The 20290-nt window shown below is 34.1% G+C and overlaps 1 protein-coding gene across 1 annotated transcript in view; it reads left to right on the top strand.

Annotated features, from left to right (window-relative positions):
* The window catches only part of KCNT2 (potassium sodium-activated channel subfamily T member 2), a 349439-nt gene that overhangs the window by 307532 nt on the left and 21617 nt on the right, over positions 1-20290 (top strand). Inside the window, exon 26 of the mRNA XM_045812805.2 lies at positions 12465-12765. Within this exon, the coding sequence (XP_045668761.1) occupies positions 12465-12765 (301 nt within the window). The remainder of the gene's footprint in view (positions 1-12464; positions 12766-20290) is intronic.

Here is a 20290-nt window from a genome sequence, read left to right as displayed (position 1 = left end):
AGTTTTTCATAAATTCATATGCTAAGGTCCTTTTTTTCTGGACTGTAAAATACTGGAGGTGATATGATATCCTCCCTGACTTACCCTACTGTGTGGAGGATCTGCCTCACACACATATACCCATGGTTGAAGCCATTGCCTTAAGCTGTGTATTCCTGTAATTCTGGAAAATAATGAGAAAATTGAACTGTGAAGGGGACAAAGCTGGCAATGAAAGTATGATTCTAATAATGTAAACCATTAGAATACCTTTATGGGCATGTAAAACCTGTGTGCTTTTTCAATGCTTGTCTATTTGTTGATTATTTGTTTGTTGTAAGTCAGGTTTAGAGTTTAAAGCTATTCAGGTGTATAAGCTATTCTCTATACTCACATATATAAGTATGTATAATATATGAAAATCTAAACATAGAACCCACAAAAGGATGTTTTTATGTAGAGAACAAATATGTTCTTATATGTAAGTGTTTCTAGACATAAAGTGAATGACTTGATTAAGGAAAACCTTGATTAAGGTTTATTTTCCTTATACACCAAAAATTAATGATGAAGAAATCAGTCTAAATTTGGGCCAGACTTTGATTCTGATCTTTTGGACACACATCAATGTATGGAGCACAACAGTTAAAATTAAACAACAATTAGAAGAGTGAAGAAGTGTCTTGAGACCTACAAAAAAAGTAGTTGCAAAATGTACAATAATAACAATTCTGATGCTGATAATATTATCACTCCACCTTAAAAAAAAAGACATAAGCATTATTTTGAGGAGAAGAAACGATGCTATACCTTCAGAGAAGATAAAAACATTTCACTACCACACAGTGAAAGAAGGTGGATACCGCCTGACTTCATAAGAAAAACAATGAAAAAAAATGGTGTTGGTGGCATTGTTTAGTAGCATTGTCATAGAAACAACATAATTAAGGCAATTTCGTTAAATACTTTAAATATATTTCTGAATACTACAACTCAAAAGAGTTATGTATGCTTTAGAGAAATGTTAACCCTTAAATATTACAAAATGCTATTTAGAAAAGTCATTTCTCAGGATTACCAATAACCTCTATAATATACATATGATTGGAAGATTTTCTCTCTCCCTCTGCCTCTGTCCCTCCCCCACCACTCACTCTCTCTGTCTCTCTGTCTCTCTCTCTCAAGTAAATAAATAAGTCTTAAAAATAAAATCTCCCAATGATCAGTAATGTTATGGTCCTAAATAAGCTAAGGCCTTTTATTACTTCTCTTCCTCTTCCTTGGTGTCTTTATAACAACAGATATTATTTATGATATGTATATTAGAGGGCAAAAAGCTGTAGTAAGAACTATTTGATGTTATTCATCACCCATCTTATTCCATGAAAAATACTTCTTTCTTGGCCTCCACAAGTCAATTTTTCTATACATTCTCATAGTCTTAATTTCTCATTTCTCTTCTACTTTCCCAACTAATGATATTGAGGTATAAAAGTTAAAATTAGGGAATTATCTCTAAACCACATCTATCTTTTCATTATCGTATCCCATGTGCCTTGAACAGTGCTTCACACAAGTGCTCAGTATGTTTACTGAACTAAGTCATAGGTATCCTCCTTAACATAGAGCAATGCTTTCAAATCTGCTCAAACTTATACAGTTTTATTTGTACCTCCTCTGTCACTAATTTTGGTGCTTAATTATTATTTTACTCTTAATTTTGAAGTAAATGTTTAAGGACATCTGCCTTGTAATTGCTGCTCTCATACTGTACAGCATATGACCAAGGTGGACAGTTTCTTGCATTGAAAGCCCATGGGCAATTTGGTCTTTGTGAGTAGTTGAGAGTTTCCAGGAATACTAGAGGAGGGACTACAGTAAAGGAATCTGGGGGTAGAGAGGACAGAGGAGAGAAAGGGGAAACTAATGTAATTGCCTGTTGTATTGCTATCTGGAGAGAATTCGGAACCTTTTGTTGTAACTCATTCTGTGTGGGTCAATTTGCAAGTAGCAGCATAAACGGGCTTTAAAAAATTGTAAATGAGGAATATGTTGCCTCCAGAATCCAAAAGATATTAGATTTGTCTTAATATTATTGGGACTGATAGATCAATAACTATTTCTTGACAGTATCAGAGATGGAACATCCCTTAACTGACCAAATAATGCCCAGAAATTTTACTAAGTTGAAGGAACCTTGCATTTTGTGTAAGACAATGGCCCATCCCTTTTTGTGTTCTCCTTTGTGAATTTTTGTATGTCCTGAATGAGTGGGTCAGATAAATTCCCTTGCAAGAGAGATCATCAATGTAATGTCATACCTCTGTTTCCAGAGAAAGTTGAACGCAGTAAAGATTTTGCCCAGAAAGATTGAATGCATTTGCAGGGCTGTTGAGGTATCCTGTGTATAGCCAGATAAAGAAGTTTTTGTGTTCTTTCAAAGGTGAAATTGGCTGAGAGGCTGTCAAAACAGGCATGAAACAGAACATGTAGTCAAGTCTATGAATGCAAAGTATTTAAGAGTTGCTGATTGAATGGAGCCAGTGACTTCAGTAATTTTGAGTATTGCACCTTAATATGTGACGACATGGCATTAAGTGTGGGATACTCTACTGTGGGGTTCCATTCATTCTTTCCAGGTTTAAGAACAGGTCAAATGGACTGTTAAATGGAGAAGCAGTGGTGATTATCATCTGTTCTCTGAATAGTTCTTATAATTGGTTTCAATCCTTGAAAACCCTGTTCAATCCTTGAAGGCCTTATTAACTATTTAGAATGGATATACAGAAGGTTCATATGGCCCCATTTTGTCAAACCAGTTGTAAGTGGCAAAGATTTTATTTCATTTAATTTTAATTTATTACTCATTGGATTAGAGTGCGCAGTGTCTACTAGGGAATAATGTAGGACAATGGGTGTTATGACCATGACGGATTTAGGCAAGGTGATAGATCTGATGGTTAAGATGAGGTATACCTATGTGTTTCTATTTTATATCTGATAATCCCCCCTAAGTGTATAGAGAGTGTAATCTTCATATTTATGTGTACTTTAAGTGTAATTTTAGTGTAATCTTCATATTTATGGTACTTTAAGTTTATTGGACTCTCCAGTCATAACTATAATGTGAACCCCAACCAAATTTAAAAAAAAAAAATCCCTGAAGGTTTGCCAATTGGTACAGTTCAGGAGATATTAAAACTTGGAACTTATGTTGCAGAAGCACAAAGCCAATCAGCTTCCTTTTATCTTTTTGTCTTAAAAATTCTTTTAGTAAACTGAGAATTTTCAAGTTGAACAAACTGTGGACTTTTTGTTTCAATTGTTTCCTCCCAGATATCCAATTTTTTATTTGTTTTTTCCTTCCCTTTGAGTCCCCAGTTATTGCTGTCTTTGGTTGGTAGACCCTTGGGGAGATCCTTTCTACCCTGCTCATGTTTATGTCTCGTCTTCCAGAAAGTCTCAAGTGAGTTTCATTAGTGCTATGGGTCTCCCTGATGGCAATGGTTGCTTTATTGGATTTATTTATTTATTATTTATTTATTTATTTAGAACCTAAGCCTTCACTCAGTTTTGAATTAGCCCCTTAGTTATGCCACACAGACCCATGGGTACTTTTCCTTCTAACTGTGGGGATCAGGATCTTTGTTGTTACAGGGGCATAGCAGCAGAAGTAGGATTTTGTAGCATCTTAGTGAGCTGTTTTCATGAGTGTGGACCTCAGCATGGCCATTGCTCTTCCTTCACACAGGCAACCACGTAATAGACCTGTATAATACACAGAATATCAGTTCTTCCCCAGAATGCTCTGTGGAATGGAGATTGATGCCTGGCTGAGGCATACAAACAATGGTCATAGGATAAGACTCATTCCCTGAACTGAGTGTCTGTCCTGCTTCTTACTGATTTCTATACATACAATTCATTATGAAACACACAGATAGGTCAGAGACATATGGCAGAGGGCCACTTTAACAAAAGCCCCAAACTGATACAAATGGTCTGGGCCATTAGTAGTTCTATCTGGATTGGGTTCTTGCAGTTTTCCATTGACCTAAATCACAGCATATGATAATATTAAGAGAGCCCTAAAGGAGCTCCTTTGTTCTCAAAGAAGATTAGCCATTCACAGAGGATGGCAGGGCTTTGCTCCAAAATTCTAAGGGCCTGAACTGCAATCCATTTATTAGGGCCTGCCAAAGGCTCCAAACAGCATCCCTATCTGCCAGTGACATTGCACGCACCATTGGTTTTAGTAGATCACATAGCCCAAGTGGCAGAACAGCTAGCATAGCAGCCTGAACCTCTTACAGAGCCTTCTTTTGTCTGGACTCTGCTAAAAATTGGCAGGGTTTTGGGTCACTCAGTAAATGGGCCAGAGTAACACACCCAAATGAGGAATATGTTGCCTCTAAAATCCAAAGAGGCCCACTAGATATTGTGCTTCTTTTCTGGTTGTAGGCGGGGTTAGATGCAACAACTTATTCTTTACCTTGGAAGGGATATCTTGCCATGCTCCACACCAGTGGACCCCTCGAAATTTCACTGAGGTAAGAGTCCCCTATATTTTTGCCAGATCTCTTTTCTATCCTCTGACATGCAAAAGTCTTATCAGTAAGTTTTGGATAGTTGCTACTTCTTGCTTACAAGGTCCAATCAGCATAATGTCAACAGTGTAATGGACTCCATGATATCTTGTAGAAGGGGAAGGTTGTCAAGGTCCCCGCAAACTAACTTTTGGCATAGAGCTGGAGAGTTGATGTACCAGTGAGGTAGGACAGTGGAGATATATTGCTGGCCTTGGCAGCTGAGCACAGAATGATTCGGTGTTCCTTATTGATGGGGATGGATAAAAAGACATTTACCAGATCAATAGTTGCATACTAGGTACTAGGGGATGTGTTAATTTGTTCAAGCAATGAAACCACATCTGGTGCAGCAGCTGCAGGTGGAGTTACCACCTGGTTAAATTTAGCATAAATTTAGCATAAACTGTCATTCTCCAAGCTCCATCTGTCTTCTGCACTGGCCAAATAGGTGACTTGAGTGGGGATGTGGTAGAAATCACTACACTTGCATATTTCAAGTCCTTGGTGATGGCACTAATTTCTGAAATCCCTATAGGAATTCAGTATTGGTTTCAGTTTAATATTTTCTTAGGTAGAAGTAATTCTAATGGCTTCTACTTGGCCTTTCCCATCATAGTAGGTCAGTATGGTCAGGGAGCCAATGTGGGACTGGAACTGGGGAAATAACCACAGTTACCCTGGTGAAAGGTCATATGTCCCTTTGGGGAAGGCTGGGAAAAAGATTAATGGTATATATTTTTGGCAGTGTACTGGGTCCTTCCACAAAAGGAATAAGCCTCTCCTTCATTGAAGGGTTTTGGTTCTGTAAACTGGCTCAAATTTGGGGATTGTTTGAAAGGTTGTTACTATCTATTTTTATGATTCAGGTTAGAGTTTTGTTCACTTGATCTAGACATTTTATGCTTATGTAGATTAGGTAAAAATTTAGTAGCTTTCCTATCTGTTTTACCAATAGGAACACAATGATCAATTAGCCAGTGCCATGGGTCTGTGCAAGTCAGACTATTCTGATTGCAGCTTTGACTCTGCTGTCTATTATAGCAACCATGTTCACTCACCTTGACTTGGCCCCTGCCTCCCTGGGACTGAACTACTTTCATTTCATTTAGATTTCCCAATTGAGTGACTGCAATTACCACTCTAAGTTCTGGCCTTAGAGAGAAGAGTGATCATTGAACTCTTCAAGGATACTGGGGCTCTGCTCACAAATTTATTTCTCACAGTTGTGGTAAAAGGAATGCCTTCTAGACCCTCTCGTTATGGGTAAATAGATCTTAAATGACAAATCTACTCTTACATTCTAATCTCAAGGCCTTATAATCTCTTGCTTTATATTAAACCAAGTTAGGTCCTGCATGTCCAACTTGCTTGCTATGGACCACCTTTTGGTACATGTTACAGTCAACCAAACAAATGAACTATTAGAACCCTTTCTAACTCCCCAAGCTGCAATCTCCAGTGCAGAATCTCTGCTTAATGAGTCCATATCAGTAAATTCTGCCTCATTCAACTTTGTGATTCTTCCACCATTATCTTGCATCCTTAATATCTATTTCCACACCTGTTCCCCAGATATGGTCTGTATAAATTCGAGAACTCAAGTAGTTCTTTTGGAGTATAACGTCCTGAACATGTGGTGAAAAATAAAATAAGTAACATATATGCCATCTATCTATTATCTACATATTTATGAATCACTTTTTTAGGACTCCTAACATAATAATACAACCAGTTAAAGTAAGGATGACATTCCCTTCTCAACTTGTTCTTATTAACACAAATGAGTTATTTAAATTATTTAAATTAATTATTTAAATTCTAAGGGAAGACAGCCACCATTTAGTTAGCATTATTTAAGATCTTAAAAAGGAAGAAAAAAGTACTAGTTTCTGGGTTTAAAGCACTAGGAAAGGCAGTAGGCAGTTGAAATCTCTGTGCATTAGTTGTTTCTGAATGACAGTTTTGAAGGCTCAAGGGAAAAAATTAACCACCAATGTAAGAAATAATACCAAGACAATAAATTAGCTAGGTTTCAACTTCCTCAGAGACCAAAGAAAGCGAAGATTTAATTAAATACACATACACACATACATGCACACACACATACACAAAACCAGATGGTCAAGATGTGTGAATATGCAACTTAATGTGTAAATTTAGAACAAACAATAAATAAAGAGATTGAACTCATGAATATAAAAGTAATTGACTAGGTTTGGTTTTTTTTAGGGATAATAACAGAACAATGGGAGCTGTTTATGGGGTGGGGGAAGGGGGAAAGCGAAAGAGAGGAGAGAAAAAGAGAAGAGAGGGAGATGTATTCTGTTCAACAGTAGTAGAAAACTAGCATAAATTTGTGAATTATTTAGCATTATCTCTAAATAGAGAACGTGGAATTTTTTTCATTTGGACATAAAATTAAATTTTGACTTTCAAAATTATGGGATTGGAATGGCGAGTTAATGGAGGTTCTACTATGAGTAAACCTTATATTCACAGAATAATAGACGAACTAGAAAGCTACCTAGGAGAATATGTAGATGAAATATCTGACTTTTAGATATGGAAAATAAAGTCAAGAGATTGAAATAATTTTTGTTATTGCACCAAGTGATTAGCTTTAAAGAGAAAAGCTATTATTTGAACCAAAAATCTTGAGCAATTATTTGGCTTTAGAATTTACGTTACTGTATTACTACAGATTCTCTTAAGGTTTCTTTATTTTTTTCATGAGAACCGTGAAGATTGTCACTATAATTCAAGAAGTTCAATTGATTTGTTCGAAGACATGAGGTATTGGCTGGATGGGATTGTAAATACAACCTAGTATTTTATTCCAGATTCAGCATTTTTTAGACTATAGTGTTGTTTATTCCCTAATTATCTCTATGATTCTGAAAATATGTTGAAAATACATCTAAATACAGGACACCTGGGTGGCCCAGTCGGTTGAGCATTCGACTCTTGATTTCTACTTGGGGGGTGATCTCAGGGTCCTGGAATCCAGCCTTTCAAGCAGCTCTATGCTGGGTGGGGAGTCTGCTTGGGATTGTCTCTCCTTCTCCCTCTGGCCTTCTCCTGTTCCTGTGCTCTCTTGCTATAATTAAATAAATAGAAACAAAGAAACAGACAATATACCTAAATACAATGTAACTAGTCTATCTCTACTTAGATCACAGACTAAGTGAACTTATGAACTGAGCCTTTATAGAAAGTGCAGAAACATCTTTGTGTGAATTTTTTTTTAATACAAAGAAATTTCAATGGGACCCAGGTCACTAGCCAAAGTGCATATGGATTTAAATTTAGATGATGTCTCAAGTATTCTTGTAATTTAGCCTTCCTTTAATGGAAAACATTAGATACGAATTCTTTTATAAATGTTAAACTAAGGGGAGAAAGAGAGAGAGAGAGAGAGGCAAACCGTAAGAGACTCTTTTAACTATAGGGATCAAACTGAGGGCTGCTGGAGGAGAGGTGGGTGGGGGATGGGATAAATGGGTGATGGGCGTTAAAGAGGGCACTAGTTGTGATGAGCACTGCGTGTTGTATGTAACTGATACATTACTAGATTCTACACCTGAAACCAATTTTACCATATATCTTAACCAACTAGAATTTAAATGAAAACTTGAAATAAAAAATAAATAAATGAAATGTTTAACATACCTTCAGTGGTTTCATTTTCCTCTGTTTTCTTTAGCAACAATTCAGAATGTCTTCAGTCATAAATCAGCACAGTTTAAGGCTGTTTTAAAGCCTATAAAACTATTCTTAAGGGAGCCATGAATCCAGATGACAAACACTCACTTTCAAACGACTGGGTGAATTGATTTATTTTAAAATACAGCTTAAATCCACAGATTGCTCAATAACCTTATGACATGAATAACTTCAATAAAAAAAATTGAGAGGAAGTTGAATTAGGTCATTTTGGGGTGTGTGGGTGTATGCATGTGTGTGTGTAGAGTGTGGAAAAGAATGTTTGATATTTATTGTGATCCTGACACTTTTTGCCTTTCTGAAAACAATGAAAGTAATTAAGCTCTTTTGTGCATAAGAAACATTTTCTCATTTATAAAGCTATTAATTCCTGTTCTTGTGAAGAAATACTTGTAGCCTTTTTAAAAACCATGTTAAGTTTGATAAATATTTGGAGAATAATATAACTTTAAAAAATAATAATGCCTTAAATTTATAAGAAAGTTGTTGATTAGACACATGAATTTTTCATTTCCTTATTGAACTGTATAAATACACTCCCAGAAGCATTTCATATAAAATATGTCTTAGTCCATGCAAGTTGCTATAACAAATTACCATAGGTTAGATAGCTTATTATAAACAATAGAAATTGATTGCTCTGGTTCTGGGGGCTGGAAGTGGGAGATAAGGGTGGCAACATGGTCAGGTGAGGGCCCCCATCTGATCGCAGATTTCTCATTGTATAATCAAAGGCAGAAGGAACTAGGGATCTCTCTGGGGTCTTTTTTCTAAGGGCACTAATCCCATTCATGAGGACTCCACATCTATGGCCTAATCATCTTCTAAAGACCCCACCTACTAACACCATCACTTTTGTGGGTTAAGATTTTAAAAAACAAATTTTGAGGGGCACAACACTCAGATCATACCATAGCAATACGAAAATATTTTTTTTCATTCTCATAAGCATCAGTATTAAATCTCGATTTTTCATGTTAGTAATTATATCAGTCTTCTGATAATTAAAGTACAAAAACATCAAACCTTATTATTCATAGAAATAGTGAAGAATAATTTATAGAATCAGGGCAGGGCAATAAATTTCCACTTTCACTTAAATATTGTTCTCTTCTTCAGATTCGTGAAATTTTAACCAAGGAATCTTTAACCCCAAGGGTTTGTTTCTAGCACCTTGATTTCTTATGAAATATGGTCACTGATAGAGAAAACTGCATCACAAATATGAGTCATTCCTTGTCTTTTTCATACCCATTTCTCACTTTTACATCATCCCTCAGAATTATTTCTTCTTCTTTCTCTCTTTTACTGTCTTTTCATACCAATCGTGAACCATAATATTAACTAATATTTAGTGAGCATTTGCTGTGACAGGCACTATATTATGCCTCTTTCAAGTATTGTCTCTTAGACCTTCTCAAAAAGCACTGTGGGCAAAGTAAAAATATAATTACCATTTTTCAGATAGGGAAATGGGGAAAATCTTAAACAGTTTATGTAACCAGGAACACAGAGCTGGTAACTGGTGAAACATGATTTTAAACCCAGGCCTATCTGATGGCCAGCACACTTGCTTTTAAGCGTTCTATCACTCTGACTCTAATTCAGGAAAAGGTCCTATGATCAAGGCACTTCTGTGTCTCCCAGCACACTATTTCCACAAGATCATGGCATGTCACATTGAAAACACAATAGAGTCAAATCAGGTGATGAAATGACGGCAAGAAAGTATAATTATAAATGGACCTTTTTTAAAAATACACAGGCATATACATACATATTCTGTACCCAGGAATAGAATAACTAATGTTTATTTCCATTAAAATTGTTATTGTCCATAATCATTTTAACTAGGATATATTAACATTATTATTATACGTGGAAATTTATAGTTGGTACATGTTTTCTTTATACATTAATGTATTATAGGAATTTGTACAACATTTCTATGAGATAGAAGATGGGTATTATTGTTATTCTCATTTTACATAATGATTAAGCAGTTTTGTTGTAGGAACAAAGCTAGAAGTATCCAAAATATTCAAATTCGTAATCTTATATATAAAATTCAGTGTCCATTTCATTATGTCATATGGGAGGATGAGAGAAAGACCTGCAAATTCCAAACACATAGAGAACGACCTATGTGTTGTCAGTTTTGATTTCTTAAAATTAACCCTCAAATCCTTCAAATTACTTTTTTCTGTACGTAAAGTGAAATGTACAAAGAAATGATACTTATTTTATTGAATAATTGACCAAAAAAACCCTCTCGGTCCCTATGGGTTTTATGTATAAATCATGCTATTCTTTTCGTAGGAAAGTTTAAAACAATGATGAATAGGGTATTCCATAATGTTTAACTAATACATACATAGGCTTCAGTTTATGTTTTAGATGTTTACTTGATACAATTCCTGGTATATGTAGCTAAGAAAAAGCATTCACAAAGACAGATAATGTTTCATCCTGTACTTGAATTATGGGACTGGCAAGGCTACTATTTCCACATATTCGTAGGAAATCAAACTATTACTCCTTGGGACTTATGACTACAAATAAATGTAAGACTGTGATTAACAAAACTCTGCAAGGCAAATGTCTAAATATGAATGTTTTCATTTTTGCTACAGAATACATTAAACTGAAACTACCGAACAAAGATTGATATTCTTTACTGATGGTAGATATTACTCAAGGGTTTAAGTATTTTACTTCCACAGAAGAGGATTTTCAGTATATTATCAAGTAGGTGAGACTAGAGGAAGTTAAGACTTATAATGGTATCCACTATTGCAAAACTATGCAACCTTCTACATCTTAATACTTCCAACTTAAATTCTATATCTCAAATAAGTTTTCTAAAAATATTTTAATAAAATATTTTCTTATTGTGGAGACTTGAAAGTTAAAACAAACTATTTTTAATATTGCTCACTGTTTTGAAACAGAAATATGGACGAATATTTAAATTTTTCATTGAATTTAAGTGTGATATAGTTTCATAGCTTGCCACACAAGTCATCAACTGAGACTCCATAATTTATATTCACTTTTAAAGGATTTTATTAGATCTACCTCTGACCTTACTTAAATTGGTAATTTAAACTCTATTACTTTAAAAGCCAGCAAAACATGCATGTTAGAGCTGGAGTTCAAACTTCAGTCGATACAAGGGAAACACAGTCGGCAGATTCATGAATGTTGCTGTTATTCACAGTATAATTCAGCAAACTGTTCATTTGCATTTGCATACTTTTAGTAAGTAAGACTTCCTGCTTTGATCTGTGTTGCATTTCATTTTACATCCTGGTATGAAAAGCAACATTTTGAAACAGGAAGCTCTTATTTATTAAGAGCCTACAACCAAAGGAAAGCTTCTTGCTTTAAAATCAGATTTAGTAGTAAAAAAGTAAATTAAAATAGACTTTCTGAGTTTGTTCATTGTTTTTCCTTCCTCTGGAGAATAGCCTGATTTAAGTTTTATTTGTGATTCTAGAATACATTTGTGAAATATTAATATTTACAACATTTTTCACAGAATACTGAGAACAGTTCCTGAAGTAGTTTTAATATTTTAATCAAAAAAATGTTTTATGGTGAATAATTAATGTATGAATTAAATAAAAAGTGCTTTTTGTTTTCTTCTGGGTCAGATGAGTGAATTAAAAAAAATTCACATTTTACAAAGTTCATTCCAATGCCACCTTTAGAAAGAGAAATAATTTAAAAACCTTCTCAAATATTAATTCCAAAAGTAAAACAATTGTCATAATCTTTATTTAAATTTCATATAAATACCTAGATTTAGAAAAGTCCATTACATTGACTTTATTTGAAAATTTAAATTATTTTTTTGTTTGTGGTTCCATACAACGCTATGCTAGCTAGTCATGTGATGATGGATGAATGAAAAATTAAATCCTTTCATAAAAACTTATATTAGAGATGCAAAGCTATTTTATCTGCTTCATATATAATTTCAAAACAATGTATTTTCAAGTAATATTTGTAGTAACAACAAAGTGAATCAATGATTATGATTTTGTTCTTTCTGTGAAAACTCTTGTGAAATATATAATGATACCAAGTTATTAGCAAAAATTATTAGCCCATCTCCAGATGTCAATTGTTCCTAAAATATCTAATTATCGACATCCATTTCCTTTAAAGTCTCAGATATCCATCAGCGTAGAAGAGTGGGAAGACACCAAAGACTCCAAAGAACAAAGTCATCACCGAAGCAACCACCGCAACTCAACATCCAGTGACCAGTCAGATCATCCCTTACTGCGGAGAAAGAGCATGCAGTGGGCCCGAAGACTGAGCAGAAAAGGTCCAAAACACTCTGGTAAAACAGCTGAGAAAATAACCCAGCAGCGACTGAACCTCTACAGGAGGTCAGAAAGACAAGAGCTTGCTGAACTTGTGAAAAATAGAATGAAACACTTGGGTCTTTCTACAGTGGGATATGGTATGCTCTTTAAAAGTATTGTATGCTATGGACTTGTGATTCTTGCCATAGTCTTTGTAGTTGGTTCAAATTTAGTAAGTTAAGAATCACATTTTTGTTTCACAGGCCAGTTTGAAGGAATTACTGACACATATCTAATACAAAAAATTATAATGATGACAGTAAAAGTAAATGCTGAAAATGTTAAGTATTTGCTTAGTTCTTTAGGCACTCTGCTGAACTTATTATATGAATTATTTTAATTTCAATTTTCTCCAAAAGTCTTCCATTTTAGAGATAAGGAAACTTAGTCAATAACTTGCTAATTAGCTTTTTAACAGCGTGGCTGAGATTTATATCCCGTTCTGTCATGCTCTTACACACACACACACTCTCTCTCTCTCTCTTTCACACACACACACACACACACACACACACACACACACACACACAAATCACGTCTTACTCTAGGAACTGGGGTAAAATGAATTTGAAGCATGGGCAAGTAACAAAATGTACCAGCCACAAATGAATCAAAATGTTTCCATAAAGTGTGTTTAGTTTCTTGTGGTCCAGAAACAAAAGTCTCCAAAAGCTTTAATTTGAAGCTCAAATAGTACTTGATTTCATACAGTGTAGATCTGCATCAATAATTATTAAGTTCCTGTGTTGATCTGTGATTGCCATATAGACCAAAAAGCACAGCTTAAATAAATAATGCAAAGATAATTTTAAAATATATTGTTTACTACCCTATGAATTTTATTTAAAAAATAAATTTAGTCAACTTAGAGTAAAGCCAGATGATAAACGAAGTGGTTTTTGTTTTATGTATATAACTTGGGTAATCCAGAAGCTAAGGTATTATAAATATCATGCAGATTAAGGATAAAATGGAATGCATTCTATATTTGTCCCATCTCATCTTTGTTATTAAAGTCTCAACTTGAAACAGTGTATATAGGGAGAAATTTAATTATTGAATTAGATAGAGTTTAAAAGAAGTTAACCGTTTAGAACTATGCTAGGTGCTTTATGTGTATTTTTTCATCACTCCTCATAATCCTGAGTGGATAGGTGTCCCACTTTACCCTAAGAATTTGAAGCTTAGAGCTTAAAGACCGTGCTCAAGGGCATACAGTTGAAATGTGTTGGAGTTAAGATTCCATATGTAATTGAAATAATTATTTATTACTTACTTAAATGTAGTACAGACTCATCTATTACCAATAATTTTAATATAATTACACAAGGTCTTACATTAAAGAGTAAATTCAAAGAAAAATTGATCTTCCTTTTAAAAACTCTATTAATAGCTCTTTGCTAATTTGATGACAGTATGATTGTATTTCTTATAGAACTATAGTCCTATATTTATGTGTACTTTTGTTAGTTATTATTCAGCTACTCTTTCTTTTTTTGGAAAGTTCTACTAAATGATTGTTCATCCAAGTTCCAGCTGTGTTTCATGAACATAATAATTCAAGGCTGGTCCTGTAAGCAGTGTGGCAGATAACAGTTTGACTCTAAGAGACACAAAAATGCATGAACTGGCTGCATGGGAGAATCATCAGGGAACATATTATGTTTTTGCTAATGAAACTTCTATCAGGTACCTTGCATTTAGTTATTCTCTGCATTGTGGTTTTTTTTTTTTTATCAATTTGTTAATTTAATTCTCACACTAACTCTTACAGAAAGGAAGAATGGATATTGTCCACCTTCTTTTTTTCTCTCTCTTTTCCTCTTTCTTTCTTCCCCTCTCTCTCCCATTCTAATCATTTATTCATCCATAGGTCCATCAATCCATTCTAAGGCCATGTACTAACCACCTTTAATAACATAAAGATTATGAAAACAGGATTGGGATTTAACACATCATAAGCTTCTAGACTTCTCCATGTGCTCCTAACTCACAATAATTCATCCATACAACAGATACTATTGGGCCACACTGGGAATAGAATAATGACCTATTCACATAGGACCTCTGCATTTATGGGACTTATATTCTAGTATCAGCCAGTAAATGCATTGAATTATTTAAACTCCAAGCCTCTTTTTATCACTGTGAAATGGAAGTAATAATGTCTGTCTGAAAGTTTCTCGCGAGGGACAAATGGGATAATGAATAATAATGTGCTGAGCCCAGAACTGGCATTCAGTTAATACCACAAATCTTCTATATATCAATTTAAGTACAACTGTATGTACATCGGTGCTTTATACATAAAAAGAGTAGGTTTTTTCTTTGCCCACCTCAACCAAACCAAACCAAACAAAAATTTTGCACCCTTGAGGGCAATATTGCATCCACTGAGGATGCATGCTTTAAAACAATTTATTTTGCATGTTTGCCTTCCTTCCTTGAGAGAAAGGGAATGTCTTACTTATCTTTTCATCTTTGTATCCCCAACATATTACACATTTCCTGACACATAGGAACCCAGTAACTGCACATTGAATGTGTGAACAAATGGAGTGCTTACAGGTGAGAAAACAGGGTCTCAAATATAAATGATTTTTAGCCTACTAGACACTCAAGTCAGTACTTTAACTTATGACTTTTGACTCTATGTCTCTTTACGTTTCCACTATACCACATGTTCTTTGTACATATCATCAATATTTTATAGTGATTTATAGTTGAAAAATGTTTTTACATACATTAAAAATGCATGATGATTGATTTAACCACAAGTCATAATCTGCTTTTTTCTGAGTGAGGTTTGGCATTCTCCAAAAGAATGAATAGATTACTTTTGACCTCTTGGATATGACACATAAAGGAGAGGGAAAGGCAAGAATCAAAAGATGACTTTTGAGGGCTTTTGTTTGAACAATTAAGTGTATGGTGGTGACATTCACTGAGCTTAGAAAAAGAAGACAAGTATGTTGGGGTAAAGATAATAAATTTAACTCAGGTTATGTTGTAAAAGAAGCTGGATATCTGCTATCTGGTTCTCAAGAAAAAGAAATGAGATGTTATATAGACTTGAGACTCTATTTGTTGATAGAGCATATAGATTTTAATTAAAATCATAGGAGCAGATGAAATAGCCCCTGGTGAAGGACTATAAGAGAACTTTGGAAAACATTTCAAGAATGTTAAGGGAAGAAATATTTTTTAAAAACAAGAGACTGAAATGTCTACAACTGATTACCCCAAAGATATGCCATATTATGATAGTATGCCATCGATTGGTTACATGTTTTATCATGACATTGATTCTTTATACTTTCAGAAGGCCATGTGGGGCCTGGGGTGGTCAGAGGCACTCCTCAGGCTGGTTACTTCCAGCCATAAGCAGTTTTGTCTATTACCCCAATGTGAGTACAAATATCATTTCTTATGTGTTCTATGATGTGAAAAAAAGGTGGAAAGTATTGGACTGAGACATAGGGGGCAATGATTAATAATGCCAAAAGTGTTGTTGAGTATAGTGATAGATTATTGATGGACCTTAGTGAAAGTAGTATCAGTTAAATGGTATGTGTGCAAGCCAAATTTGAGGAGTTTGAGGAATGATGTGAGGTAAGGATTTGAATATAGTGGATTTAAATATATTAGAAACCCCAAGGTATTGGAAATTTAATGCTCCACCATTTATTGTTTCTGTTGCCAAAATCACGTCACGCAGCACTGGAGGAGATAATGCTAAGTGAAATAAGTCAAGCAGAGAAAGACAACTATCATATGATTTCTCTCATCTATGGAACATAAGAACTAGGATGATCGGTAGGGGAAGAAAGGGATAAAGAAAGGGGGGGTAATCAGAAGGGGGAATGAAACATGAGAGACTATGGACTATGAGAAACAAACTGAGGACTTCAGAGGGGAGGGGGGTGGGGGAATGGGATAGACCGGTGATGGGTAGTAAGGAGGGCACGTATTGCATGGTGCACTGGGTGTTATACACAACTAATGAATCATCGAGCCTTACATCGGAAACCGGGGATGTACTGTATGGTGACTAACATAATATGATAAAAAATCATTTAAAAAAAAAAAAAAAACAAAATCACGTCACGGTACAAGATAGATGTGGGAACTCCAAGTATTTTGTCCACATTCCATCAAGCAGGAAGGAGGGAGATACCAGAGAAGGAAAGGTCTCTTCAATAAACATACTATCAAGTAATTGCACTCACCATTTCTGCTATGTCCCATTGGCAAGGAATATGTCTTATTTTTGGTAGCCCAAATCTAATTTTAAAGAAGACAAGAAGAATGACTCTATTGAGAGGCAACCATTTGTCTGTCATGGCAGATATTTTTTTAAGAAGTTTTTTTGAAGGAGAGGTGAGAATATGGAGCTAACTGGATGGGAAAGTGGAGAAGGAAGAGAAACTGTTTGTTTTGAAGATCAGAGAGATATGAGCATGTTTATTAAGACTGAGCCATTAATTTCAAAGAAGTTGAAAATATTGGGAAAAGATCATAGTTGGAACCTTTTGCTTAGATAATTGGATATGAGGAAAAATGCATGTTTTAAATGCAGTAAACTTGTAGGTATTTTGACAGGAAGGTAAGTAACATTTCATGTGATATTACATAATATATGTGATATGGCCAATATTATTTTCTAAATCTAAAAATTCAATTCTGGAACACATCTGGCTCCAAGGGTTTGGGAGAATGAATTTGAGGTAAAATAGCTAAAGTGAAAATATACAAATTCTGCTTGCTTTCCATTGAATTTTGGGGGGAAATTTCTTCAAGATCATTTTTTAAACTTCCCCTCAAAGTTCATGGCCTTGTATACAAACTGGCCATGTGTTTTTGGGGCAAGTCACTATCGCCCTGAAATTCATGTTCCTTAACCATCCAACAAGGATAATAAAGCCTTCCTCTAGGGCTGTAGTGTAAAATAATAAAAAGTATGTAAAAAAGATTTGTCAATCTATAATCTAAACTGCAAATATGAATATTTATACTTTTCTTTATGTTCATAACTGGCATTATTCCTCAACGGTCTATTTAGAATAGCTCTCACATTCACAAAAAAATTATTCTTTCTGACTATTGACAGATTCTTAATGATTAGCTCACAGAATGGCACACAGTAGTAAGTATAAATTGGCAAGTAAGTCTTCCTAGTGTGACTGATCCTAGAGGTGCTAGCCAATTTTGACATGGATTGTTGTAAGTTTCATACTGTTACTAAAAGATGAAATGCCAAGGTAGAAAAAGCCAAATCCTTTTAAGTGACAAAGAGATAACTACTGGTTAGACCCTGGCTTTCATTACATCTATCAGATCTTAGTTTTTTTCTAAAGTAAATTTATAATTGCCTGAAATAATGGACAAATTAAACAAGTACTGTTTTATTTTTTAAGATAATATGGAGACTTAATTCTTTCATTCTCTTTTTTATGGGAAAGAAATAGGCAAAATTAACAAAAAGGATTGTTATTCCAACCCAAAGTTATGATAGATAAGGTAGTGGTAGTAGCAGTAGTAGCAATAGTAATAGTAGTAGTAGTAGTAATAGTAATAGTAGCAATCATCAACTTCTCATACTCTTTTATAAATCAATTATCATTTTTCTATATGTTTTTAAAAAAATTTCCCCAAATCTTAGTCAATAAATCAGGTACCTTTTCTAGTACAAAATTATTTATAAATTTTCCTAAAACAAATTACCAAAGAGGGAAAAGGTACCATAGCTAGATATTTCTTCTAGAATGTTTTGCAAAATGTAGTACTTAGGAAGAATAATATAAGTATCTGAGGTCACTATAACAACTTCATCAACAATTTAGTATTTCAAAAGAAATTGATATTTAATTTTTATTGTTTTTGAAATGTACTGTTTACCTTTTTCCAATATAAATGAGTATAATAATATTGATATGCAAAATCAATATACTCCCAATAAAGATTCCCAGAATAAGGATGATTTTATGTTACTCTGTATTTCCAGAACTGATGATTCTCATGAGGAGGCAGTCAGAAACAGGAAGATACATAGATGGGCTTGTTTTATGTTAATCTCATTCTGTGTATAGAATATTAATAGAAAAAACCAAACTCAATGGTTTGTTTGTATCTATCTCAATAGATAAACTAATGAAGCTTTCAAAGGGGGTAATTGTTAAGCTGATAATGATTTCTGATAAATGGAAATATTTGGGCAATGAATTTTTCATATATCCCTAAATTAAAACTGTATAGTTCTGTTTCATAGAGTTTTAACATGCCCTTCCCAGAACATTAATTTTTCAATGATATCAATATTTTTACATAATTTAACACTGCAGTCAATTGCACTTAAATATACATATCTTTTATCATTATGACTGGAAGTTCAAATGTGTTTTAGCATGTGTGTAAGAAAAATGTGGCCAATTTGAATAAAATGAAATATTTTTTACCATTGAGAAAAATAGTTTATTGGTTGAATGAACTTTTTACTCAATAGTTTTTGAGAGAGCAGAGAATGACTTCCTAAAAGCATTAAAATAACAAAAAGAAACTTCCAGTTATGATGACCATTTATGTTCTAAATTTAAATAACTAGAAAAAATAAAGATCAGTAGTGTGCAGACTCTGGACAAAAGCAAGCATATAACTTTGTTACTTGAGGAAAGGGAATCAAACAAATTAAGCCTTATGCAGACTAGAAGTCAAGGAGATGGACCCAAAATAAAATATGTATATACATATATATGAGCTTTTCCAGTAGAAAAATCAATCAACAGAAACAGATCCAGAAAAATGTGAATATTAAAGTAGTTATTACAGTATTGTTTATATGTTCAAGATGTAGAGGAAAACAGAACATGATAAGAAAAGCTGAAGATATAAAAGAGACCATACGGAACTTCTGAGAGGTCAGAATTTATGATAAAGTATTCAAAATGAAATGTGTGCTGGTTGACATTAACATCAGGATAACTAGGGAGGTAAAAGAAATCCTTGAAAAAATAATGTTTCTTACTGGTTTGACAGTATGAAGTAGTCATGTAATTGGTGTCCCAGAAGGAAAGAAGAGAATGGGTATTTGAAGAAATAATTATCAAATTTTTTCCAAATTTGATGGGAACTCTGTTCAAGATCTTAGAAGCTCAATGAAACTCAAGCAGTATAACAAATGAAATAATGCCAAGACACAGTATACAAAATTGCTGAAAGACTTCAAAAGGAGCCAGAGGAAAAAGACACTTTATGAATGAAAAACAAATGCACTTGACTCTTGAACAACACAGATTTGAACTGTGCAGGTCCACTTATACATGGATTGTTTTCAATAAATATACATACAATACATTAAATGTATTTTCTCTCCCTTATAATTTTCTTTAAAACATTTTTTCTCTGGCTTACTTTATTGTAAGAGCACAGTGTATAATACATATAACATACAAATATATGTTAAGTGACTATTTATTGGTAAGGCTTTTAGTCAATAGTAGGCTATCAGTAGTTAAGTCTGGGGGAGTCACATATTACAAGCAGATTTCCTACTGCACTGGAGGCTGGCAACCCTAATTTTTGCTGCATTGTTTAAGGGTCAGCTGTACAAGGATGACAGCAGACTTC

This window comes from Ursus americanus, chromosome 2 (assembly GCF_024610735.1).
Source record: "Ursus americanus isolate L20-20 chromosome 2, mUrsAme1.1.p, whole genome shotgun sequence".
NCBI classification, from domain to species: Eukaryota; Metazoa; Chordata; class Mammalia; order Carnivora; family Ursidae; genus Ursus; species Ursus americanus.
The sequence above is the reverse complement of the archived record's forward strand: the minus strand, read 5'-3'. Positions and strand labels throughout refer to the sequence as shown.